This window comes from Pempheris klunzingeri, chromosome 1, assembly GCF_042242105.1.
Source record: "Pempheris klunzingeri isolate RE-2024b chromosome 1, fPemKlu1.hap1, whole genome shotgun sequence".
NCBI classification, from domain to species: Eukaryota; Metazoa; Chordata; class Actinopteri; order Acropomatiformes; family Pempheridae; genus Pempheris; species Pempheris klunzingeri.
Window position 1 is genome coordinate 36,625,182 of NC_092012.1, and position 27,736 is coordinate 36,652,917.

Genomic DNA, 27,736 nt, shown 5'->3' on the forward strand with positions numbered 1-27,736 from the left:
TATAGATAGATATATATAGATATATCTATAGATATATATAGATATATATGGACCTATATATGTATATCTCTCTCTATATGTATGTCTATATCATAGGGATGACTCCATAAAAAACGAAGGTCATTTAGATGCAAAAAGAGCCACACGGGGATAACAACAGAAAATGTCTATTCTGAGTATCCTACTGCGTAATTATCTGGCATGCATTGTACATGATATGTAATACAAAAGGGATCAGCTCATCGGAGGACATGGGAAAAAGAAAGAGGGAGACACCAACAGCACGTTAGAAATGTGGACACCGTTGTGGTGCTTTTAGTCGTCAGCCTGAACTCTCGTCGTAGGACGGGCTAAGGCATACTCCAGACAGCCAGGATCTTCGTTTTGTTGCCAGTGTTATGCTGATATTGGTCCTCATAGAATGAGACAGGATATGCTTTTGTCGAAACCGCTCGCAGCTCTCTCCACCTCGAACGCCTCGGTGTGGTCCAAGAAACGCCGTTCATCCATGAGATCTGTAGAGAGAAGATGAAGAGGAGGCGTGACGAAGGATAATCCCCACACTGAGCTCTATATTTAGCCCCCGGCCCCCACAGTGGCATCTTACTTCAGTAGATTGCTTATTTTGTATTCCTCTGGCGGATGTTTTTGTCCTTGTGGTTGTTTGTGGAGTTTGTTTTCCTGGAAAGAAGCAGTGAGTGAGCTGGAGGAGTCTCTGTCTCAGTTACATGTGTGTTACAGAGAACATGTGTGTACTCACATCGGTCCGACTGGCTCTTCATCTGTGGTGCGAGGAGGAAACAGAGACAGAGGACACACATCAGATAAAGGACATCATGTTCTGCAGATGACATGCTGTGCTGACAGTTTTCCTCTGTCCCAGCAGCCCTTAGTGTGTCTGTGTGAGCCACTGCCATGATGCTAACTGGGAGCACTGGGAGTCAGCTCTAATCACACTGTGAGCACTGGGACAGTGAAGGCTGCTGGAGCTGTGCTTGGAAAAGGGTCAGCGGTCACATGTTAGTAGCTGAGAGATGAAGAAACGTCTTTATGCTGAGCAGTGGAGCCCTGAGAGCTTCAGACGGAGCGTGTGTGGTGGAGGCCACAGACTTTTAACTGTTTCAGAGCACGGTACACACGCGTGTGACTGAGCCGGCCTCAGAGCACGGCTGTCCTCAGACGTCTGTATCAGAGAGCGCACGATACATCAGCCCACGTGATGGCTACTGTACGTACATCTGACGCTGCAGGAGGACACGCTGGTGAATGCCGGTGTCAGCTGAAAGCCCCTCAGCTGTGGGGGGGGGGCATGGTGTTACAGATGGGAATGTGTCCACAGGTGTGTGAGCAGCCACAGTGACGTGTTTCCATGCAGTTAGAAGTCATTCCAGGACATGACTATGGAGCAGATCATGGTGTTATAATGTGAGGCAGAAGCACGGCTCTGAGATCCTGTGGAGATGAACATCTGCTGGTGTGTCTTTACACTGTCGTCACGCCTCAGCGTGGTTAACCAGAGCAAAGACAGACTCTACTGTGTGACTCTGAGACGTAGCTCCCACAGCAGGATCACTGCAGCAGTTACACTTTGATTTTCTCTAAAATAGTGTGTATGTCAGCTTAATATTCAACTTAGTACATGAAGCCAGCTGTTATTTAGCAAATCATCACTCGGTAAACTCTGTACTAATGTTTTGGTTCGGGTTGGTTAACGTGTGGCTACGAATCACATGTGGAGTCTGAAGAGTTCAGATTCCGCTCAGGCATCCTCCTCTGATAACACACACAGGCTGAGCGTCGTGAGCGGGGACCCCTCTTGTCTGGTCTGATTAAACAATGTAAATATAATCTACCTTAATGGCTCCATTGTTCCCGTAGATGTAGGGCTTCTACTTAAAACTGGGGCAGTATGGGAGGGTTTATTTAATTATCAAGTAATCAACTACGAGCACACAGGTCACACACACTTACTGTTATTGAAATAAAGACAGACTTTATACATCCCAGCACTGATTCTGGATGGACAGAGATAGCAGCTGGTTACAGACACACACGTAAGCATTGTGCCCTCTGTTGGTCGTTCTACAGTCAGAAACATGAGTTAACATGTTGGCGTCATGTGGCGGTCATGAGATGGCGGCCTGTATGTCCTCTGAAGCCTGACTGTGTTCATGCTGGAGCAGCATCACACGTGATGAACATGTCCGTCTTCTACGTGTTCCCTCCTGACCCTGGGTCCATCCTCCAGGTTTGGACCTGAGGAGCGGGACGGAGCTGAAGCTGCTGTCTATTCACACCGAATCACACCTGAACATCCAGCATGCTCCATGGACCCTCTGGCCTTACACGCCTTCATCATTCACTCTGACTCCTAAAGCTCGTCAGTGGTTCAGAGGAAACTATGATCTCATATTGACAAACCGAACTCCTCATACATATGCTGAAATTAACGAAAAGACTGAATCAACAAGGAGTCTGGATGCTCTGGATGGACCGCAGGCTTATAAAAACATACAAACAAATGTGAACACATCAGTGAAGCCATGCAGGTCTCTCACTTACCACCAGTAAGATTATGGTGCCATTAGGAGAGAAGGGGACAGAAGAATAGGCACCAATTAAGTGACGCAGTCAGACTCACACACACATACTCTGTGCACAGGTTAGCTGTGGGCCCTCTGCTCTGCAGTATGAAGGTCCTATCTATATGTGTCTCATATATATGGGACAGTGTTCCTCCTGTCAGTCCAGATCTCTTCTGAGCAGCTTCAGCCTGCAGCTTTACACCCACCAACATAAGTAAACATGTGTTCACACATGTGTGAGTTAACATGTGACCTGCTCTCTGGTGTCTGTTGGAAAGGATTTTTACTGGATGAAACATCTGTGAAACCTTTTACTGACTGAGCAGAAGAAATACTGGACCTGTTGGTGTCAGAGGACAGTACCAGTACGTAGGTACTGTACATATGCATTACCTGTATATAACAATATTGATTTACCTTTGTGGCACAGATCAGACAGACAGCTTGAGTGTCTGGACGCTCTCAGACTGTGATGTGGTGCTCTGAGGATCAGTCATACTTTTCTGTAGTTCATCATCCAGTCATCTGCTGTTAATAGACAAAAGGTTTTCTTACCATCAATAATGTCGTCCGGCCTTTTGCGTTTCTCATACACGACAATGATGACCACCAGAATTATAATTTCTGCGAGGACGCCCAGGAAAGGCCAGAGCGGCGCGAGATGGCTGCGCACCCGTAGGATGGTGGTCTCGGCCGTGTTTCCAATCACGTTAGTGGCGTTGCATTCATAGATTCCAGGATCCGTGTTAATGTCCAGGTTCAGGATGTTCAGCTCTGTGTAGTTGTCTCTGTTGGTGATGAAGAAGCGTCCCGTGGAGTTGTCAATGTCCTGGAACACAAAGACCACCTCTGACAGTTGAATAAGAGCAACAATGTGGATGAAATATCTCACCTTGGTTAAGGTCTGTTCACTGTCTCTACGTATGTGCATATACCCTGTCTGTATGTGCATATACCCTGTCTGTATGTGTGTGCACACGTGTTACGTGTACCATGTAGGACGTCCCGTCCGTCTTCCGCCATGTCCAGGTGGGATGTGGGTACCCAACAGACCTGCAGTAGAGCATAGCATTCTCGCCCTCGTTCTTGTTCTCACTTCTTTTGTGCCCGGTGATGTCGGGTTTGGCTGGAGAAGTAAATAAATAATAAAAACGGATCACTGGCTGAGTTGGCAGAGGAAAGACATTCAAAGGATGTTTTAAGTCGCAGCAGATGGTGGCATGAATACAGAGAGCGTGATTGGCTGCAGTGGTTGATGAAACGGTTATTCAGATGTGAAGATGAGGAGTGTGATGAAGACTCTCTACAAGCCCAAGTCCACTTGGGCTCCTCACTTCCTTTCACATGTTCCCAGCAGAAGCAGGCGTGGCCACGATCAGCATCCCGACTGTGTCCCGTCTCTGAGAGCTGCGCCACAGCGGGTTAGGGTTAGCCCTAACCCAGCGGCTATTACATCGAGTGTGTGTGTGTGTCGCGGTTTAAGAGCCATTTGATTCAGTTGCTGCATTGTTTGATTTAGACAATTTTTCTAAAATTCTATAAAGGTGGATCATGTTAAAATGTGAAATTATCCATTGATGTGTTTTTCACATTTTCAGAGAGAAATTAGCTTCACAGTCTGAGGGTGTGTGTGTGTGTGTGTGTGTGTGTGTGTGTGTGTGTGTGTGTGTGTGTGTGTGTGTGTGTGTGTGTGTGTGTGTGTGTGTGTGTGTGTGTGTGTGTGTGTGTGTGTGTGTGTGTGTGTGTGTGTGTGTGTGTGTGTGTGTGTGTGTGTGTGTGTGTGTGGTAAGCTTTGGATCACACACAGTAAAGTCCAGTCCTGCCACAGAGACGCTGGGACCGGATTCACAGCCTTAATCCTACAACATCACAGAAGCCTCCATCTGTTGCCTCTGAGCTGAGGCCTGCGAGGACGAGTGTGCCAAGGACACTGTAGGCGAGGGACTCAGTGAACTGCTGCCAGCAGCGCAGTGCAAAGCTGGCTAGCATAATGGTGGGTCACCGCAGACCTCAGACACCTCCACAGAATCACTCAGAACCTGAGGTAAATGTCCGTGTTGTAGGTACCTCCAGTCACTGTGTCATTCTCATGCATGTTCGGACCGTTTAAAGGGCAAAGCTGTGCATCATGGGGCCACAACATGGACTGTTTGTCCAGGGGACACGTGACACGCCTTGGCCATCCACGGATGGTGAGCACACTTCACTCTGAAAGGCCCATCACAGTGCACACTCTCATTACCTGTATTACGCAACCAGGCAGCAACCTTTGAAAGCGGCGTAGTCCGAGCAGAGTATGACCAGTATGCAGCACAGCCGGGCCACAGCACAGCAGCTCAAGATCCTCACACAGCCACGCTCCAGCTGGGCCTCGCTCATGCTTTTCCACAGAAGAGTCCCTCTCAGAAGATTCAGGCTGACGAGGCTCTGTGGTGAGCTTCTCCTTGCTAACTGGACCTAAACCATCATTGGCTCTGTGGAGTCTGGAATCACAGACCTGGAACCAGTTGGGCTGTAGACCTGGAACCAGTGAGGCTGTGGACACCTTCATGTGTCTGTCTCACAGGAAACCACAGCTGACTGATCATAGCTCAACTTAAAGCACATTGTGGAGGAAAACATCGCTTGGTGAACATGTTTGCTGTCGTAGTTGCTATGTCACTGAGAACCTTACCTTTGACCTCAATAGTAGCGTTGGCGTTTGGCGCCATGTCAAACGTGTAAACACACATGTACTCCCCAGAGTCATCAGCCCGAGGTTTGGTGATTCTACAAGAAAACACAAACAAAACAGCAGCTGATTCCATGACATTAGCTTAGCGGTCAGTTCCACTGTGAGCAGTCGGATGGGTGAACTAGTTTTAGCTCTGGTTAGTTGGTCTGGACTGACGGGGCTTCGGGGGAGACTACATGCTGTTACGTTAGAGACCAGCAGCTCTGGACTGTGAGGAAGGACACCGCAGGCAGCTCAGCTGTAATCTCCAGACTCTCACTGATGTAATGTGACAAGGAAGTGACTGGCTGGTCCTATCTCGTGGCGAGGGAGATTCAGTATTGTGTCTGCGGGGGCCACAGGGGCTCTGTGCTCCAGTGGTTACACTGTGTGACAGCACGCACTAAACTGGTTGTTCTTCAGGCCAAGATGAGTGTGTTTTCTGGTTAGATGCATAAGAATGGTTCCCCATGTGTCTGATAGCAGAGAGGTGCTGCCTGATGTTTCAGATTACCTGACCACTGAGCTCAGGCTGCACATATTTACCCAGCAGGCCAAGCGCCACCTCGGCTATTTGACACAGTCGGCCTGTACACGCCACGGTGCTGATGTCTGTGCCGGTCAGGTAGTAAACACAGCAGACGGATGGACAGAGGGACAGACAGATGGAGGGACAGTCCATCCTCCCATCCGTCCCTCTGTCCGTCCGTTCATCTCAGCACAGAGACAGGGTGGTGCGTCACCTGTAGGCGGTGCTCCTCTGCTCGGTGCGGGTGTTGGGGATCTCCTGTCCGTTCTTCATCCAGAAGCTCTCCTTGTGGGGGGTGTGGGCCGTTGTGAGGTTGCACTGCAGGGTGACGGGTTTACTCGAGCTGTCAGCTGATAGGACGGTCTGATTGGATGCATTGATCTTTGGTTCTGAAACACACAGACAGTCCAACCTCATCACAAAACGGGGGCTCAGCGCTCCCTCCAGCCTGTCGGGGCTGTGGGGGCTGCCTTCATATGACCTGTGTGTGTGTGGGGGGTGTGTCTATGGAGTGAACATGGCTCGTGCTAAACATCTACCTTTTAGATTAACAAAGGAGTAATGTTTGGATCTACTACTACAAGCTGAAGGATACCAAATGGTAAGAAAGGCCTCTGAAAACCAATCAGAGACTCAGCTGATAGAATGCAGCTCTCTGACCTGCCTTAGAAATGTGTTTTCTAAGGCAGGTCATGGCTTTCTTCACATTTTAAGTCACTCCATCTCCAGGAGGATATCTAACACACAGATGATAAATATACAGGCAAACATAGAGGTAATTTTAAAGCTACGTATGGAGGTAACATTTAGAGGTAATGTTTAGTGGTAACATTTAGAGGTAATGTTTAGTGGTAACATTTAGAGGTAAAGTTTAGTGGTAATGTTTAGTGGTAACATTTAGAGGTAAAGTTTAGTGGTAACATTTAGAAGTAATGTTTACAGGTAACGTTTGCAGGTAACATTTAGAGGTAATGTTTGCAGGTAACGCTTCGAGGTAATGTTTACAGGTAACGTTTGCAGGTAATGTTTACAGGTAACATTTAGAGGTAATGTTTGCAGGTAACGCTTAGAGGTAATGTTTACAGGTAACGTTTGCAGGTAACATTTAGAGGTAATGTTTGCAGGTAATGCTTAGAGGTAATGTTTACAGGTAACGTTTAGAGATAATGTTTACAGGTAACGTTTAGAGGTATTGTTTAGTGGTATTGTTTAGTGGTGACGTTTAGTGGTGACGTTTAGTGGTGACGTTTAGAGGTGACGTTTAGTGGTGACGTTTAGAGGTGACGTTTAGTGGTGACGTTTAGAGGTGACGTTTAGTGGTGACGTTTAGAGGTGACGTTCAGTGGTGACGTTTAGTGGTGACGTTTAGAGGTGACGTTTAGTGGTGACGTTTAGAGGTGACGTTTAGTGGTGACGTTTAGTGGTGACGTTTAGTGGTGACGTTTAGAGGTGACGTTTAGTGGTGACGTTTAGTGGTGACGTTTAGAGGTATTGTTTAGTGGTGACGTTTAGTGGTGACGTTTAGAGGTGACGTTTAGTGGTGACGTTTAGTGGTGACGTTTAGAGGTGACGTTTAGTGGTGACGTTTAGAGGTGACGTTTAGTGGTGACGTTTAGTGGTGACGTTTAGTGGTGACGTTTAGAGGTGACGTTTAGTGGTGACGTTTAGAGGTGATGTTTAGTGGTGACGTTTAGTGGTGACGTTTAGAGGTGACGTTTAGTGGTGACGTTTAGTGGTGACGTTTAGTGGTGACGTTTAGAGGTGACGTTTAGTGGTGACGTTTAGTGGTGACGTTTAGAGGTGATGTTTAGTGGTGACGTTTAGTGGTGACGTTTAGAGGTGACGTTTAGTGGTGACGTTTAGTGGTGACGTTTAGAGGTGACGTTTAGAGGTGACGTTTAGTGGTGACGTTTAGTGGTGACGTTTAGTGGTGACGTTTAGTGGTGACGTTTAGAGGTGACGTTTAGTGGTGACGTTTAGAGGTGACGTTTAGTGGTGACGTTTAGTGGTGACGTTTAGAGGTGATGTTTAGTGGTGACGTTTAGTGGTGACGTTTAGTGGTGACGTTTAGAGGTGACGTTTAGTGGTGACGTTTAGTGGTGACGTTTAGAGGTGATGTTTAGTGGTGACGTTTAGTGGTGACGTTTAGAGGTGATGTTTAGTGGTGACGTTTAGTGGTGACGTTTAGAGGTGACGTTTAGTGGTGACGTTTAGTGGTGACGTTTAGAGGTGACGTTTAGTGGTGACGTTTAGAGGTGATGTTTAGTGGTGACGTTTAGAGGTGACGTTTAGAGGTGACGTTTAGTGGTGACGTTTAGAGGTGACGTTCAGTGGTGACGTTTAGAGGTGACGTTTAGAGGTGACGTTTAGTGGTGACGTTTAGAGGTGACGTTCAGTGGTGACGTTTAGAGGTGACGTTTAGTGGTGACGTTTAGAGGTGACGTTTAGTGGTGACGTTTAGTGGTGACGTTTAGAGGTGACGTTTAGAGGTGACGTTTAGTGGTGACGTTTAGTGGTGACGTTTAGAGGTGACGTTTAGAGGTGACGTTTAGTGGTGACGTTTAGAGGTGACGTTTAGTGGTGACGTTTAGTGGTGACGTTTAGAGGTGACGTTTAGTGGTGACGTTTAGTGGTGACGTTTAGTGGTGACGTTTAGTGGTGACGTTTAGAGGTGACGTTTAGAGGTGACGTTTAGTGGTGACATTTAGAGGTGACTAGTGGTGACGTTTAGAGGTGACGTTTAGTGGTGACGTTTAGAGGTAAAGTTTAGAGGTGACGTTTAGAGGTGACGTTTAGTGGTGACGTTTAGTGGTGACGTTTAGTGGTGACGTTTAGAGGTGACGTTTAGAGGTGACGTTTAGTGGTGACATTTAGAGGTGACTAGTGGTGACGTTTAGAGGTGACGTTTAGTGGTGACGTTTAGAGGTAAAGTTTAGAGGTGACGTTTAGAGGTGACGTTTAGTGGTGACGTTTAGTGGTGACGTTTAGTGGTGACGTTTAGAGGTGACGTTTAGTGGTGACGTTTAGCGGTGACGTTTAGTGGTGACGTTTAGAGGTGACGTTTAGAGGTGACGTTTAGCGGTGACGTTTAGAGGTGACGTTTAGAGGTGACGTTTAGTGGTGACGTTTAGTGGTGACGTTTAGAGGTGACGTTTAGTGGTAACGTTTATTGGTAACGTTTAGAGGTGATGTTTAGTGGTAACGTTTAGAGGTGACGTTTAGAGGTGACGTTTAGAGGTGACGTTTAGTGGTGACGTTTAGAGGTATTGTTTAGTGGTGACGTTTAGTGGTGACGTTTAGAGGTGACATTTAGTGGTGACGTTTAGTGGTGACGTTTAGAGGTGACGTTTAGTGGTGACGTTTAGTGGTGACGTTTAGAGGTGACGTTTAGTGGTGACGTTTAGTGGTGACGTTTAGAGGTGACGTTTAGTGGTGACGTTTAGAGGTGACGTTTAGTGGTGACGTTTAGAGGTGACGTTTAGTGGTGACGTTTAGTGGTGACGTTTAGAGGTGACGTTTAGTGGTGACGTTTAGAGGTGACGTTCAGTGGTGACGTTTAGAGGTGACGTTTAGTGGTGACGTTTAGAGGTGACGTTCAGTGGTGACGTTTAGAGGTGACGTTTAGTGGTGACGTTTAGAGGTGACGTTTAGAGGTGACGTTTAGAGGTGACGTTTAGAGGTGACGTTTAGTGGTGACGTTTAGTGGTGACGTTTAGAGGTGACGTTTAGAGGTGACGTTTAGTGGTGACGTTTAGAGGTGACGTTTAGTGGTGACGTTTAGTGGTGACGTTTAGAGGTGACGTTTAGTGGTGACGTTTAGTGGTGACGTTTAGTGGTGACGTTTAGTGGTGACGTTTAGAGGTGACGTTTAGAGGTGACGTTTAGTGGTGACATTTAGAGGTGACTAGTGGTGACGTTTAGAGGTGACGTTTAGTGGTGACGTTTAGTGGTGACGTTTAGTGGTGACGTTTAGAGGTGACGTTTAGTGGTGACGTTTAGCGGTGACGTTTAGTGGTGACGTTTAGAGGTGACGTTTAGAGGTGACGTTTAGCGGTGACGTTTAGTGGTGACGTTTAGAGGTGACGTTTAGAGGTGACGTTTAGTGGTGACGTTTAGTGGTGACGTTTAGAGGTGACGTTTAGTGGTAACGTTTATTGGTAACGTTTAGAGGTGATGTTTAGTGGTAACGTTTAGAGGTGACGTTTAGAGGTGACGTTTAGAGGTGACGTTTAGTGGTGACGTTTAGAGGTGACGTTTAGTGGTGACGTTTAGTGGTGACGTTTAGTGGTAGCGTATAGAGGTAATGTTTAGAGGTGACGTTTAGTGGTGACGTTTAGTGGTAACGTTTATTGGTAACGTTTAGAGGTGATGTTTAGTGGTAACGTTTAGTGGTAGCGTATAGAGGTAATGTTTAGAGGTGACGTTTAGTGGTGACGTTTAGTGGTAGCGTATAGAGGTAATGTTTAGAGGTGACGTTTAGAGGTGACGTTTAGTGGTGACGTTTAGTGGTAACGTTTATTGGTAACGTTTAGAGGTGATGTTTAGTGGTAACGTTTAGAGGTGATGTTTAGTGGTAACGTATAGAGGTGATGTTTAGTGGTAACGTTTAGAGGTGATGTTTAGTGGTAACGTATAGAGGTGATGCTGTAATGTTGTTTACCTGTACCCTAAGTAGCATGTGGAAATGAGGATCACTGAACAGTCCTCTGACTGATGCTTCCAGCTGATGTAAAGGGCCCCTAAAAAGCACAGCTCAGCTCTCAGTGACTTCCAGGGAAGCAGGAAGTGTCATCTGAGAGTGAGACACCCTCTGCTCTGCCTTCACTGGGGAGCAGGAAGACCCCCTCCTCGGTGGGACAACCATGGCAACGATGGAGCCCCCGAGGGGAGGAACAGAGAGCAGCATTGTATTCCTACTACAGGAGAGGGGGGCACTGAGCCTGCAGAGGGGTTTCTGTTGGCACCTTGTTCTTCCAGATGTGTAAACTCATCAGCTAAGGGGACATCTGCTCCCCCCGTCTCTCTCTCTCTCTCCCACCAAGCACTACCACGTGTACATAGTAGTATCTCTGACCATTTTGCAGTGCAGTGGTGGTCAGGTGGTTAAACTGTGAGGAGGACACGGCGTGATGGCTAAATGGCTTGTCGGTAAACTAACACCCCCATCAGATAGGAGCAGTCTACAGTGAAACCTGAGGCCTTCCTCTAGTATGATGTCCACTTAACTGTGGGCAGTAATGACATCTTTAACATTACTGCAGCATCAGTGCCGACATGTCTTCCTCCTCCTCCTCCTCACACAGCCTGGTGCTCATTAAACTTACAGCGATGTTCAGGAGAGCTGCCGTATGCTGGACAGAATCAAACTGACCAGCAGACACAGCGATGTCTGTATCTGTCAGGGTTAATTGGTTCAATTCACATTCACAAACTAAACTGAAGTAACAGGCCCAAACATGTGTCCCCTCTCCAGACTATCAGACCCCCCCAGTTGACCCCCCAGATTAACCAGCTAAACATGAATATTAATGACAGAAACGCCGGCAGCTCAGAGGTGTGGCACCATCAGACGTTTCTCATGTCTCATGTCACTATGGCTAAATGGCTGCTGGTTCTATGGCTGATGGATCTATGGCTGCTGGATCTACAACTGCTGGATCTACATCTGCTGGTCTTATGGCTGATGGTTCTATGACTGCTGGTCTTATGGCTGATGGTTTTATGGCTGATGGATGTGTGGCTGATCGATCTATGGTTCAATGGCTGATGGTTCAATGGCTGCTGGTTCTACGACTACTGGTCTTATGGCTGATGGTTTTATGGCTGATGGATCTGTGGCTGATGGATCTATGGTTCAATGGCTGATGGTTCGGTGGCTGATGGTTCTACGACTGCTGGATCTATGACTGCTGGTTTTATGGCTGATGGATCTATGGTTCCATGGCTGATCGATCTATGGTTCAATGGCTGATCGATCTATGGTTCAGTGGCTGATGGTTCAATGGCTGCTGGTTCTATGACTACTGGTCTTATGGCTGATGGTTTTATGACTGATGGATCTGTGGCTGATCGATCTATGGTTCAATGGCTGATGGTTCTATGACTGCTGGTCTTATGGCTGATTGTTCTATGACTGATGGATCTATGACTGCTGGTTCTATGGCTGATGGATCTGTGGCTGATGGATCTATAGTTCTATGGCTGATGGTTCTACGACTGCTGGTCTTATGGCTGATTGTCCTATGACTGATGAATCTATGGCTGATGGTTTTATGGCTGATGGATCTGTGGCTGATCGATCTATGGTTCAATGGCTGATGGTTCAATGGCTGCTGGTTCTATGACTGATTGCTCTATGGCTGATGGATCTATGACTGCTGGTTCTATGGCTGATGGATCTGTGGCTGATGGATCTATAGTTCTATGGTTGATGGTTCTATGGCTGATGGCTCTATGACTGCGGGTTCTATGGCTGATGGATCTGTGGCTGATGGATCTATAGTTCTATGGCTGATGGTTCTACGACTGCTGGTCATATGGCTGATTGTTCTATGGCTGATGGTTTTATGGCTGATGGACCTGTGGCTGATCGATCTATGGTTCAATAACTGATGGTTCAATGGCTGCTGGTTCTATGACAGATTGCTCTATGGCTGATGGATCTATGACTGCTGGTTCTATGGCTGATGGATCTATAGTTCTATGGTTGATGGTTCTATGGCTGATGGCTCTATGACTGAGGGTTCTATTGCTGATGGATCTATAGTTCAATGCCTGCTGGTTCTATGGCTGATGGATCTATGGTTCATTGACTGCTGGTTCTATGGCTTCTGGCTCTATAGTTCTACGGCTTTTGGATCTATGGCTGATGGTTATATGGCTGATGGATCTATGGTTCTATGGGTAATGGATCTGTGGCTGATGGATCTATGGTTCTATGTCTGACGGATCTATGGTTCTATGGCTGACGGCTCTATGGCTGCTGGTTCTGTGGCTGCTGGTTCTATGACTGATGGTTCTGTGGCTGATGGTTCTGTGGCTGATGGATCTATGGTTCAATGGCTGATGGATCTATGGTTCTATGGCTGATGGATATATGGTTCTATGGCTTATGGCTCTATGGTTCTATGGCTGACGGATCTATTGTTCTGTGGCTGATGGCTCTATAGCTGCTGGCTTTATGGCTGCTGGTTCTGTGGCTGCTGGTTCCATGGCTTATGGTTCAATGGCTGATGGTTCTATGACTTATGAATCTATGGCTGATGGTTTTATGGCTGATGGATCTATAGCTGATAGTTCTGTGGCTGATGGATCTATGGCTGATTGATCTATGGTTCTATTGATAATAGATCTATGGCTGCTGGTTCTATGGCTGATGGATCTATGGTTCTATGGCTGGTGGATCAGTGGTTCTGTGGCTGATGGCCCTATGGCTGCTGGTTCAATGGCTGATACTATGGCTGATGGATCTATGGTTCAATGGCTGCTAGTTCTATGACTGATTGCTCTATGGCTGATGGATCTATGGTTCAATGGCTGCTGGTTCTGTGGCTGCTGGTTCGGTGGCTGATGGATCTATGGTTCTATGGCTGATGGATTTATGGCTGCTGGTTCTATGACTGATGGCTCTATAGTTAGTATATGGTATAGTATATGGCTCTAATGCTTGCTGCTTCTTTGGCTGATGGATCTATGGTTCTATGGCTGATGGTTTTATGGCTTCTGGTTCTAAGGCTGATAGTTTTATGGTTCTGTGGCTGATGGATCTATGTTTCTGTGGCTGCTGGTTCTATGGCTCTATGTCTGCTGGTTCTGTGGCTGATGGATCTATGGTTCTATGGCTGATGGATCTATGGTTCTATGGCTGATGGATCTATGGCTGATGGTTCTATGGGTGATGGATGTATGGTTCTATGGCTGATGGATCTGTGGCTGATGGTTTTATGGCTGATGGCTCTATGGCTGATGGTTCTATGGTTCTATGGCTGATGGCTCTATGGCTGATGGTTCTATGGGTGATGGATGTATGGTTCTATGGCTGATGGATCTGTGGCTGATGGTTCTATGGGTGATGGATGTATGGCTCTATGGCTGATGGTTTTATGGCTGCTGGCTCTATGGCTGCTGGTTCTATGGCTGATGGCTCTATGGCTGCTGGTTCTATGGCTGCTGGTTTTATGGCTGATGGATCTATGGTTCTATGGCTGATGGATTTATGGCTGCTGGTTCTATGACTGATGGCTCTATAGTTTAATGCTTGCTGCTTCTTTGGCTGATGGATCTATGGTTCAATGGCTGATGGTTTTATGGCTTCTGGTTCTATGGCTGATAGTTTTATGGTTCTATGGCTGCTGGCCTTATGGCTGATGAATCTATGGCTCTATGGCTGATGGATCTATTGTTCTGTGGCTGATGGATCTATGGTTCTCTGGCTGATGGTTCTATGGGTGATGGATCTATGGTTCTACGGCTGATGGTTCTATGGGTGATGGATCTATGGTTCTATGACTGATGTATCTATGGCTGATGGTTCTATGGGTGATGGATGTATGGTTCTATGGCTTCTGGATCTGTGGCTGATGGTTCTATGGCTGATGGCTCTATGGCTGATGGCTCTATGGCTGCTGGCTCTATGGCTGCTGGCTCTATGGCTGCTGGTTATATGGCTGATGGATCTATGGTTCTGTGGCTGATGGCTCTATGGCTGCTGGTTTTATGGCTGATGGATCTATGGTTCTATGGCTGCTGGCCTTATGGCTGATTAATTTATGGTTCTATGGCTGATGGATCTATGGTTCTGTGGCTGATGGCTCTATGGCTGCTGGTTCAGTGGCTGCTGATTCTGTGGCTGATGTTTTATGGTTCTACAGCTGATGGATCTATGGCTGCTGGCTCTATGGCTGATGGATCTATGGTCCAATGGCTGATGGATCTATGGTTCTGTGGCTGATGGTTCTATGGCTGATGGCTCTATGGCTGCTGGCTTTATGGCTGATGGATATATGGTTCTACAGCTGATGGTTCTGTGGCTGATGGATCTATGGTTCTATGGCTGATGGTTCTATTGCTGATGGATCTATGGTTCTATGGCTGATGGATCTGTGGATCTATGATTCTATGGCTGCTGGTTCTGTGGCTGATGGATCTATGGTTCTATGGCTGATGGATTTATGGCTGCAAGTTCTATGACTGATGGCTCTATAGTTCAATGCCTGCTGCTTCTTTGGCTGATGGATCTATGGTTCAATGGCTGATGGTTCTATGGCTTCTGGTTCTATGGCTGATAGTTTTATGGCTCTATGGTTCTGTGGCTGATGGCTCTATGGCTGATAGTTTTATGGTTCTATGGCTGATGGATCTATGGTTCTGTGGCTGCTGGTTCTGTGGATGATGGTTCTATGGCTTCTGGCTCTATGGCTGATAGTTTTATGGTTCTATGGCTGATGGATCTATGGTTCTGTGCCTGCTGGTTCTATGGCTGATGGTACTATGGCTGATGGATCTATGGTTCTATGGCTGGATCTGTGGCTGGTGGTTCTGTGGCTGCTGGCTCCATGGCTGATAGTTTTATGGTTCTATGGCTGATGGTTCTATGGCTGCTGGCTCTATGGCTGATAGTTTTATGGTTCTATGGCTGATGGATCTATGGTTCTGTGCCTGCTGGTTCTATGGCTGATGGTACTATGGCTGATTGATCTATGGTTCTATGGCTGGATCTGTGGCTGATGGTTCTATGGCTGCTGGCCTTATGGCTTATGGATCTATGGTTCTACAGGTGATGGCTCTATGGCTGATGGATCTATGGTTCTATGGCTGATGGATCTATGGCTGCTGGCTCTGGTTCTGTGGTCGCTGTGGGGGGGGTTTAGGGGTACAGAGGGCTGATGACCACTCACTCTGTAGCACTGAAATGGTGGCCTGGGCGCGGATCCAGGTGATGGCCGGGTTTTGGCGAAGGTCATTGCGCCTTGGGTCGTTGCTGGCCCGGCACTCGTAAGTCCCAGAGTCCTCCAGCGTGAGGCGCGTGATGCCCAACACGCTGACCCCGTTGGCACCGTAGGCCGTGTTGATGGACACCCGCCGCTTGCGGGCTCCGTCCCACAGCTGCTTGAAGGAGTCGGCCCGGTTGATCTCAGCGTACCACCACTGGATTTCCGGCGTGGGGTTACCGACCACGTCGCAGTACAGCTCAAAGGTGTCCCCCGTGAGCTTGGTCTCAGACATCGGAGACTTCACAAACCCAGCTGGAGGGGAGCGAAGTGTCAGGATGGTGGGGTAGGTAAGGGAGGGTTAAAGTAGGAGGGGGGAGGAGGAAATGGAAGAGGAGGATCAGAGTGGACACAAAAAGAAGAAAGACAGGATGGTTAAAGGCCAATGAAAGAGAAGCAGGCCTCAAATCACTGACAAGTGGAGAAAGAAAAGATTAATGATCACGTCATAACCCAGTCTGCTGACCCTGGGCCACTGGATCACAGACAGCGTCACAGTCCACAAGGGTCCACTGGCTCACGTCACAGTCCACATGGATCCACTGGCCCTCTGGACCGCGTCACAGTCCACAAGGGTCCACTGGAACACTGGATCACAGACAGCGTCACAGTCCATAGGGACTCACTGGTTCAGTGGTCCATTGGTCCACCAGACCAAGTGCAGGAGACCACTGGACCATATCACAGTCCACAAGGGTCCACTGGGACACCAGACCGCGTCACAGTCCACAGGGGTCCACTAGGCCACTGGACCACAGACAGCGTCACAGTCTGGTTCACTGGACCGCTGGTTCACTGGACCACTGGTCCACCGGACCAAGTGCAGGGGACCACAGGTCCCGGGGTCCACGCCAACAAGTGGTGCTATTCTACTTCCTGTTCCTTTCAGACAGGGTAAACGGTAGCACCAGTGAAGCACAGCTAACCGCCACACGTCACAAAACACCAACAACAGCTACTAATTGTCCCACTGACACACACCTCCCTCTGCACAGGAACCATATGAACAATCAGACACCCCCCCCCTTAGGGGGAGCTTCAGAGGCACGTGCATCCTGGACAAGTCACAGGGCGGACACACCCACACAAACACACCTACACGCCGTTCAGAGTCACATGACTGACATACCGTGGACGGGGCACTCAGACCTGCAGTGTCCTGGCTGGCTGTGATCAGCTCCTGGGGGGTCGTACGTGTTGTGCTCTGAGCTGTGCAGATACCTGATGGTGATGGTGGCCCCCTCACAGCCTGAGGTTCCCACCGTCAGTGATGAAAGTTAAACAGAAAGTGTGTGTGTATAAACCTAATCTCCATCCATACCCGCTCACGCCACAAATGAGGTCAGCCAGCTTTAATTTTAGATAAGCTGGACTGAGCACGTTTTCACATTTCACACATGGCCACAGTTCAGCCTCAAACGCGGATTGACGGACGCTCACACACAGCTGAGTTTCTGAGGATAAACGGGCTTCATCATGTGACTGACTGAAGCTGAACACACACACACTAACACCATAGTGGGGGTATTTACTCTGAGAAGCCTCGCCGCCATGAGGAGTAGGAAACACACCTCAGGTCTGCACAGCAGCTTGCCATAATAACACGGCATCCGCAAGCATCATTAGCACAGCTGTCTGTGTGTGTGCCGCGTCAGCTGTAAACCACATGTGCGTAAATAAATGGGGTGAAACGGTACCCATCAGGTGGGAGGTGTACCCGTCAGGTGGGAGTGAACACATGGTTCATGAAGGCCAGTAGTCCCTGGATTTCAGTGGGTACTATGGCAACAGGCTGCACAGCAGCTGATGACTGATAGCAAAATGAACACATCAGGGGACGAGAATGATGAACTGCAGACAATTTGGCAGAAAAAGTCTGAATAAACATGGCCGTCCTCGTGCCGATGTGTCTGAGCACACTCAGCGTTCCTACAGCTTGTGTTTGTGTGAGCGATGCCTGGAGTCGCAGAGTAATGAGCATTTGTTTCCTTTCTCTGGAAACATCTGGGCTCACCACGTCCTCCCAGAGGGTCGATCCAAAGCACCGCCCACATGGTCAGAGACATTCTTCTGCCTGACTGAGCTCCACCACAGTGTTCACCACTACGACCACCACAGTGTTCACCACTACGACCACCACAGTATTCACTACTACAGTATTTACTACTACAGTATTTACCACGATCACCACAGTATTCACCACCACAGTGTTCACCACTACGACCACCACAGTATTCACCACTACGACCACCACAGTATTCACCACTATGATCACCACAGTATTACTACCACAATATTTACCACTATGATCATCATAGTATTTTAGTACTACAGTATTCACCACTATGATCACCACAGTATTCACTACTACAGTATTCACCACTATGATCACCACAGCGTTCACCACTATGATCACCACTGTATTCACTACTACAGTATTCACTACTACGACCACCACAGTATTCACTACTACGACCACCACAGTATTCAGTACTACAACCACCACAGTATTCAGTACTACGACCACCACAGTATTCACTACTACAGTATTCACCACTATGATCACCACAGTATTACTACCACAATATTTACCACTATGATCATCATAGTATTTTAGCACTACAGTATTCACTACTACAGAATTCACCACTATGATCAGCACAGTATTCACTACTACAGTATTCACTACTATGATCACTATAGTATTTATTACTACAGTATTCACTACTACGATCACCACAGTATTCACTACTATGATCACTATAGTATTTACTACTACTGTATTTATTACTACAGTATTCACTACTATGATCACCACAGTATTCACTGCTATGATCACTACAGTATTAACTACTATAGTATTCACCGCTATAATCAGCACAGTATTCACTACTACAGTATTTACCAAAATCACCACAGTATTCACCACTATGATCATCACAGTAATCACTACTACAGTATCTACTTCTACAGTATTTACCACGATCAACACAGTATTCACTACTAAAGTATTCATCACTATGATCACCACAGTATCAACTACTACAGTATTCACTACTACAGTATTCACTCCTTTAACTCCCAAATTAAACAGATTTCTTGAACTGCCTTTTTCCATCTACATAATATTGCTAAAATCAGACCCATCCTGTCTATAGATGATACAGAAAAATGAGTCCATGCATTTGTCACTTCTAGGTTGAACTATTGCAACTCGCTATTATCAGGCTGCCCCAATAAGTCGTTAAAGACTCTCCAGCTGGTCCAGAACGCTGCTGCTCCTGTTCTGACCAGAACTAAGAGAAGAGACCACATTTCTCCTGTACTGGCTTCTCTTCATTGGCTTCCAGTAAAATCTAGAGTAGAGTTTAAAATCCTTCTCCTCACCTACAAGGTTCTTAAGGGTCAGGCTCCATCATATCTTAAAAAGCTCATAGTACCATACTACCCCACTAGAGCACTCCACCCCCAGACTGCAGGCCTACTGGTGGTTCCCAAAGTCTTCAAAAGTAGTGCAGGAGGCAGAGCTTTCAGCTATCAGGCTCCTCTCCTGTGGAACCTCCTTCCAGTCTGGGTTCGAGGGGCAGACACCCTCTCTACATTTAAGAGTAGGCTTAAAACCTTCCTTTTTGATTAAGCATACAGTTTAGGGCTGGCTCAGGCTTTGGAGCAGCCCCTCGGGGGACTCCCATGATGCACTGGGCTACTCTATCCTCTTCCTCACCATCATTATGTCTCATGTCTGCTTAATGTCTGCTACTAACTTGCTATCTTCCCCGGAGCCTTTCTGTGCTTTTCTCATCCCGCAGGCTCCTGTGGATCCTGATCCTGATCCTGGTCCTGGTCCTGGTCCTGCTGCTGTGGTTCTCTGGTTCCTGTGGATCCTGGTCCTGGTTCTCCTGCTGTCGTTCTCTGGTTCCTGTGGATCCTGGTCCTGCTGCTGTGGTTCTCTGGCTTCATGAATCACTGTATTCACTACTATAGTATTCACTATTACAGTATTCACCACTATGATCACCACAGTATTCATTACTACAGTATTCACTATTACATTATTCACCACTATGATCACAACAGTATTCATTACTACAGTGTTCACTATTACAGTATTACAGGGGCGGCTGTGGCTCAGTGGTAGATGGGTCGTCCCTTAATCAGAAGGTCGGGGGTTCGAGCTCCTATGGGTCAACATGTCGAAGTGTCCTTGGGCAAGACACTGAACCCCAACTTGCTCCTGAAGCATGGCTTCAGTGTGTGAATGAGTATGAAAGAATCTCCTCCAAATTAGATCCCTCCTGTATGAATGATGTGTGAATGGGTGAACGAGGATGTGATGTAAAGCGCTTTGAGTAGTTGAAATAACTAGAAAGACGCTATACAAATACAGACCATTTACCATATTCACCACTATGATCACCACAGTATTCACTACTACGGTATTCACCACTATGATCACCACTGTATTCACTAGCACAGTATTCACTACTACAGTATTCACCACTATGATCACCACAGTATTCACTGCCACGGTATTCACCACTATGATCACCACTGTATTCACTAGCACAGTATTCACTACTACAGTATTCACCACTATGATCACCACAGTATTCACTGCCACGGTATTCACCACTATGATCACCACTGTATTCACTAGCACAGTATCCACCACTATGATCACCACTGTATTCACTACCACAGCACTATGATCACCACTGTACTACTACCACAGTATTCACTACTACAGTATTCACCACTACAGTATTCACCACTATGATCACCACAGTATTCACGACTACGGTATTCACCACTGTATTCACTAGCACAGTATTCACTACCACAGTGTTCACTACTACAGTATTCACCACTATGATCACCACTGTACTACTACCACAGTATTTACTACTACAGTATTCACCACTACAGTATTCACCACTATGATCACCACAGTATTCACTACTACGGTATTCACCACTATGATCACCACTGTATTCACTAGCACAGTATTCACTACCACAGTGTTCACTACTACAGTATTCACCACTATGATCACCACAGTATTCACTACCACAGTATTCACTACTACAGTATTCACCACTATGATCACCACAGTATTCACTGCCACGGTATTCACCACTATGATCACCACTGTATTCACTACCACAGTATTCACTACCACAGTGTTCACTACTACAGTATTCACCACTATGGTCACCACAGTATTCACTACCACAGTATTCACTACTACAGTATTCACCACTATGATCACCACAGTATTCACTACCACGGTATTCACCACTATGATCACCACTGTATTCACTAGCACAGTATTCACTACTACAATATTTACTACTACAGTATTCACCACTATGATCACCACTGTATTCACTACCACAGTATTCACTACTACAATATTTACTACTACAGTATTCACCACTATGATCACCACAGTATTCACTACCACGGTATTCACCACTATGATCACCACTGTATTCACTACCACAGTATTCACTACTACAATATTTACTACTACAGTATTCACCACTATGATCACCACTGTATTCACTACCACAGTATTCACTGCCACAGTATTCGCCACTATGATCACCACTGTATTCACTACCACAGCACTATGATCACCACTGTACTACTACCACAGTATTCACTACCACAGTATTCACTGCCACAGTATTCACCACTATGATCCCCACTGTATTCACTAGCACAGTATTCACCACTATGATCACCACTGTATTCACTACCACAGTATTCACTACCACAGTGTTCACTACTACAGTATTCACCACTATGATCACCACAGTATTCACTACCACAGTATTCACTACTACAGTATTCACCACTATGATCACCACAGTATTCACTACCACAGTATTCACTACTACAATATTTACTACTACCACTATGATCACCACTGTATTCACTACCACAGTATTCACTACTACAATATTTACTACTACAGTATTCACCACTATGATCACCACAGTATTCACTACTACAGTATTCTTATTGACCACACTCAGACAGTCGGCTGGATGGGCACATGGAGAGGCCACTGACAGCACAGAGCACTCAGCCTGTTGTTTAAACAAGAAGCTTAGACTGACAGAGAAAACAGCAGCCAGCCGTGCAGAGGCATGCTGGGAGACCTCCACCCAGACCTGTTTACTCTAACTAAAGTGCTCAGTAGTATCCCTAAAGACCCTGTGGTCTTCAGTGACAGGCTCAGTCTGAGGCCTGGACATCACTGTCGTTGCTCAGCCTCCACTGATGTGGGTGGAGAGGCCTCCTGGAGGACTGACAGCTGGCCACACACCAGCACCGGGCAGCCTGACGGTGAGTCAGCTGCTTCCTACAACCTGGATCCACATCCACACCCTCAACACACACAGAGACAGCAGCGAGCAGGAAACCCCCCTGGGGCCACCGCACTGGTCGTGTGTGTGTGTGTGTGTGTGTGTGTGTGTGTGAGAGAGATAGAGAGAGATGCATCTTTTGATTTACCTGCATGGCACTCTGGCTGATATGGTACCTTTATAGGTCATTTGTACAACACAATAGATGATAGTTTGGTAGCAGTTGTGGTAAATTACCTACAGAGCCATCACAGTAATATTACCACAAGATTACCTACAGTAAGATTAACTCCAGTTATAATAGAGTAAGATTACAGTAATAATCATGAAATGATAGCATCATGTTTGTAATTCCTTGTTTCAATTAAACAACATTGAACAGATTTGGGGACATTTAGAGGATCTGCACAGGTGATTTCAGGTATTCTGGCTGACTGTGACCTATTTTATCCTCTTCCAGAACACCTGAGGAGTGATGAGGGTGTCACAGGTGCTACAATACAAACGAGGTGAGTGGGGGAGCTGTCAGTGCGAGCACACGACTCACCTTTGGGAAAAAGTCACATGATCAGCCACAGTATTTTGGTATGTTGTCACCGTACATGCACATGGAGGCAGCCGAACAGATATGATTGTATTTGTCCCTTTAGTCTGCCTGAGGGTGTGGCTGACTCTCTGACACTGCCTAAAGGCTAACGTGCAGCTTGATCCCTCCTGGGTGTTAGAAAGTTAAACACTGCTGCCGTATGAAGGGACGTATAAGTGGTTTTAATGCTACAGTCTTTCAGCTACCGCTCGCATGTATTTCACGTTACTGCCAAGCATCTCTTTTAAGTTTAGTTCCCCCACAGAGGTGTCACAGGTTTTACCCTAAACCAGTGGCAGCTGGGTCATAGTTTTTTCTGACTGACTGATGGGTCCATTTCCTTTTCACTGATAATACTTGAGTCTGTCATTCAGAATGCAGAAGAGAGGCAACAGTTTAATGAGATTTAAATCCCAATAACCCGTGTGCTGGGTAGAAACGCTCTAATCCCGTCCTCTAATCACAACCACAGAGCTCTTCCTATTCCTCTTTCAGAGGTCAGAGCAAGAGAATCCAAATGATTTGCTGTAAAAGCAGACAGACATAGACAGATGTGTCAGGATGCTGATTCTTGTCATGGAAATAATACTTCTAAAATTAGAAGAACCACACTTCCAGCACGGTCTCATCCACTACTGTTGGCCTTCTGCTGGGAGGATTAAACCAGCTCCCAACCCCACATGACCCGAACCCTTCTTCTTTGTCATTTTCACTGACTGTGATGTGCTCTACATCAGCTGGCTCCAGCCTCTGCGTACCAAAGCAGCCTTGAGAAAACTGGTCACTAGTGAAAGCAGCCAGGCCAATGGGAGGTCAGGCACCATGTGAATGAAAGGACCCTCACTGAGTACTCTCAAAGTACTCTGAGTTGTCTGTTTCTCTGAGTACTCTTCTTCTCTGAGCAGAGACAGAGGACAGCCAACAGCGGCCAGTAGCAGCCAATAATGGCCTGTAGCAGCAGGTAGCACCCAGTAGCAGCCAGTTCCAGGTGTGTGTAACTGTGTGAATGTGCACACACAGCACAAAGCTTCCCCAGACTGATCAGAATAAAAACTAGCTTCTGCTGTGCATCAAAATAAGGCTGCAGTGTGCTTTCTACTGAGCATGCTGCTCCTCATCAGTGCAGTCCATATCAGGTTCACAGTGGGCCGCCATGACTCAGTATGCGAGCTGGCCTTAGTCCTACAGCATGTTTTCCAGACTCACCAGCATACCTTTGTCCTGAGCCTGGACAGAGAAGTGACGATGCTCTCGTGGCTGCATCAAACAGGACCCCTGGCTGAGTGGGTCAGACTGTAAGATGTTTATCTTTAAACGCTCCGTGTGTCAGTCATAATGTGCAAGAGACATAAAGACAGATTAGAGGGCTGCATGCAGAGGCCTCCATGTTGTCATTCATGTGGGCAGCACGTCTTTACCACACGTCTTCCTACTCTGGTTGTGTAACCTTAACAAGAACCGACCTCTGCTGGTGTGTGTGTGTGTGTGTGTGTGTGTGTGCTCGTGCTCAGTCTTCAGCAGTGCTAAACCAGCTGCTGTCACCGGTAAAATGTAAGGAAACAAATATTTTTAACATGGCAGTAAAACAGCTTATCGTACCATGATGTGCATGTCCTGATGAACACAGGCAGCCTGATAATACAGAGACAGCGTTGGCAGCAGGCTACAGGCTTCGTAGGGGGAAATTATGTAAGACACAATGTAGCTCCTCCCAGCCACCTTCTTTCTTTTCTTTACATGAAATCACATCCTCATCATCATCATCTCAGCGTAAATAGTTCACAGCCACCTTGCCAGGCTTTAGAAAGCTGTGCAGCTGTGCATGAAGACACCATCCATTAAGGGTTAATGAATTCACTTTCACAAAAGGACCTTAAAGCCACAGTCCTCTGTGCTGTGTCGCTGATAAAAATAGAAACGAGGCAGAATGGACGGATGCTATTTACAGTCCTCTGAATATCTGTCGCAGAGACTGGCCGCCTATAGTCGGCCTGTTTTTTCCTCAACACGACTCATGGCATGAATTCCCTCTGCTTCACACATGCAGTGATTACATCTCATGCACTTATAATTATTATTCTCCCCACGCCACTGCCTGAACTCTGTCATATCACAGCAAAATCTAGGATTACATAAGAAGCCGTGCAGCGATTAGCCTTAATCTGAACTGTGAGGAAGGAATCAAAAATGGCCTGTGACGGGAGCACTTGTCTTTATATTATTCACATTGATAAACACTGACGGAACAAACCTGTGATCAACACAGTGTGTCTGAATGTAGGAGTTCTACTTTGTACAGAAACAGCAGACACATCCAGTGACTTGGTGGCAACACTGTGTCTCCCACTGACCCCGGGCAGTGTGTGTGTGCATGTGTGTAGCGGGCTTTGTGAGTGGGCGCTAACACTGGGCAAAGACCATAGGAAGTGTTTGGAATGCCTCAGCTTGAGTTTTGTCAAACAATGGAGGGCTTATTGGGTATTTGATTTTCCTGATCTTAGGATCAGAGAAGGCCTCAATGGGCACACACCCACAAACACACACACTTGAAGCGCCTTCGAGAAATTAACAGAGAAGACAGAAAGGAACTGAGGGGATAATATCAGGTTATATAACTGCTGTGGTATTTGAGTTTCTTTTGTCTCCTCACAGGCTGAAGACGTAGGCTGCTTCTGTGCTTTCTGTAAAACCGTCTAGATTTGACTCACTGTGTTTTACAGTGTTAAGCAGAACCGGTACAAACTGTTCCAACATATCACTCTCGTTTAGTGTGTCACACTAATCGTAAACATTTCCAATATTTACAAAAATAAATCCGTTCAGAGGAAGTACTGTGTTTCTCATTCAGTCATCAACATACTCGTGTCAGTATGTCCCATCATGCCTCAGAGCAGACGAGGTGACTTTAAGATTTAAATTCAAAGTGTGTGCAGTAATTCTCTGCCTCAGGATCAGATCAAGTCACTGGTATTGATCTGTCAACAGAGGCCATGACATGTTGCGAACAGAAGCTTCTCCGAGACTATGTAATATGAGAGGACAGTACGAGGAGACAGTATGAGGAGACAGTATGAGAGGACAGTACGAGGAGACAGTATGAGGAGACAGTATGAGAGGACAGTACGAGGAGACAGTATGAGAGGACAGTATGAGAGGACAGTATGAGAGGACAGTATGAGGAGACAGTATGAGGAGACAGTATGAGAGGACAGTACGAGGAGACAGTATGAGGAGACAGTATGAGAGGACAGTACGAGGAGACAGTATGAGAGGACAGTATGAGAGGACAGTATGAGGAGACAGTATGAGGACAGAATGAGAGGACAGTATGAGAGGACAGTATGAGAGGACAGTATGAGGAGACAGTATGAGAGGACAGTATGAGAGGACAGTATGAGAGGACAGTATGAGGAGACAGTATGAAAGGACAGTATGAGGAGACAGTATGAGAGGACAGTATGAGGACAGAATGAGAGGACAGTATGAGGAGACAGTATGAGGACAGTATGAAAGGATATATGGGAGGACAGTATGAGGGGACAGTATCAGAGGACAAATGAGACAACATGAGACAACATGAGACAACATATGAGAGGATATATGGGAGGAAAATATGACAGGACATATAAGAGGACATTCATTCCATTTCTCTGAATTTCTCTATTTCTCACACACCACAGTCACAGAGGATGTGGTGGAACAGGGGGACAGTTTAGTCACACAGACACAGTGAACCCAGTGGTTCAGCTGGCATCTCCAGATGACCAGGTGGAGCCTCCAGTGGACCATGGACCAGGTGGAGCCTCCAGTGAACTCAGCCTGGAGCCTGTGTTTGTGTTGATTGTGTCATGTTCCCGGATCAGCATCCAGAGCAGGTCGGTCCTGTTTGACCCCCCCCCCCACAGAACTGTGTGCTGAGTGACCCTAAGGCCACCTGTCCTCCTGGCGGCTCCACAGTGTAAGCACCCCCCCCACCCCCCCACCCAGAAGCATCCTGAACGCCCCCCCCACACACACACACACACACACACACACACATACACACACATCTTCCTCCCGCTGTCTCTGCGCTGAACTCTGTAGCAGGAGGTCCGGTTCTGGACCAGAGCTGCTGGTCTGCCTCTGGCCTTGTGGTGGTGGAGCGACACTGTCAGCTGTGCCACAGTCAACCACTAAAGCCCCCTGACAAACGTCTGGCGCGCACTCCGACCGGTCACTGTCCCTGTCTCACCCTCACATCCTCTCACCTCTGCGATCTTACCGTTCTGGGCCCGGAGGAGGGGCAGCATCCCGCTCCCCAGCAGCAGCACCGTTAGCATCACCGCGCTAGGATTCATCGTCGGGGCTCGAGGACAGTAGCAGGGTCGGTCGCTCGGACGAATGTGGGAGGAGAGATCGTGTTTCACTCTCAGGACCTAGAGAGACGGGCCCAGCATCGCATCTACAGCCGGGAGCCCGGGCAGGTTAGCAGGTCTAGAAGGCTCCGATCCAAAGAGGCTGACAGGTCCGGGACGAGGCCAGCGGCTCAGGGATGCCGATGAGCAGCCATACGCGGTGAAGAAGCCCCGTCGGATTGCGGAAGAGAGCTCTTCGGATGTCAGGGAGATTGTCCACTGCGCTTCTCAAGACTCAAAGATGCGCACAACGATGCGCATTTGCGCCGTCGCGGCCACAGCTCGGCGGATAAAACGAAAGAAGCGCGCGGATGATTCCCGACGGGAAGTGATGCAGCCAAAACAGAGAGGGAGCGCTCCGGAGGGGGGCAGATGCTGGGAGGACACCGACGGCAGCTACGACAGGCTGCGCGTGCCCTATGCGCTCATGGCCGTGGATAAACACACACACACACACATATGGAAATGATGTGTGTGAAGTCGGCCGGTTACCCCCCGTGTTTATTTGTCCGGAGATGCTTCGTGTTCATATTCCCTCCTCCTGCTCGTGCTCGAGTCCGTGTGCA

At 47.3% G+C, this 27,736-nt stretch overlaps 1 protein-coding gene across 3 annotated transcripts; it reads right to left on the reverse strand.

Moving 5' to 3' along the window:
- Positions 1–41: 41 nt before the first annotated feature.
- nptnb (neuroplastin b) lies at positions 42–27,504 on the reverse strand. 3 transcript variants are annotated; one of them, XR_011584130.1, is made up of 10 exons: positions 27,038–27,504; positions 15,724–16,071; positions 6,042–6,216; positions 5,260–5,354; positions 3,578–3,711; positions 3,141–3,414; positions 1,972–2,015; positions 761–782; positions 608–681; positions 42–515 (listed from the first exon to the last, which is right to left on the reverse strand). XR_011584130.1 is itself a non-coding variant. In XM_070828552.1 (9 exons), exons 1-8 carry the CDS (start codon positions 27,111–27,113, stop codon positions 621–623), a joined length of 1,185 nt encoding a protein of 394 aa, XP_070684653.1. In that variant the 5' UTR covers positions 27,114–27,502; the 3' UTR covers positions 42–515; positions 608–620. The 3 variants fall into 3 exon arrangements, 2 of the variants coding, with proteins under 2 accessions (XP_070684653.1, XP_070684663.1); XM_070828552.1 differs by lacking the exon at positions 1,972–2,015 and having other exon boundaries at positions 27,038–27,502; XM_070828562.1 differs by lacking the exons at positions 1,972–2,015; positions 27,038–27,504 and adding an exon at positions 25,637–25,739.
- Positions 27,505–27,736: the final 232 nt, after the last annotated feature.

Excerpts from the sequence above, each read along its gene's own strand:
- nptnb (XM_070828552.1), bottom strand. The coding sequence starts at position 27,113 with ATGAATCCTAGCGCGGTGATGCTAACGGTGCTGCTGCTGGGGAGCGGG. Across the intron at positions 16,072-27,037 it reads CCTCCTCCGGGCCCAGAACG|CTGGGTTTGTGAAGTCTCCG; the intron begins GTAAGATCGCAG and ends GCTCCCCTCCAG. Across the intron at positions 3,415-3,577 it reads CGGACGGGACGTCCTACATG|GACATTGACAACTCCACGGG; the intron begins GTACACGTAACA and ends TTTGTGTTCCAG.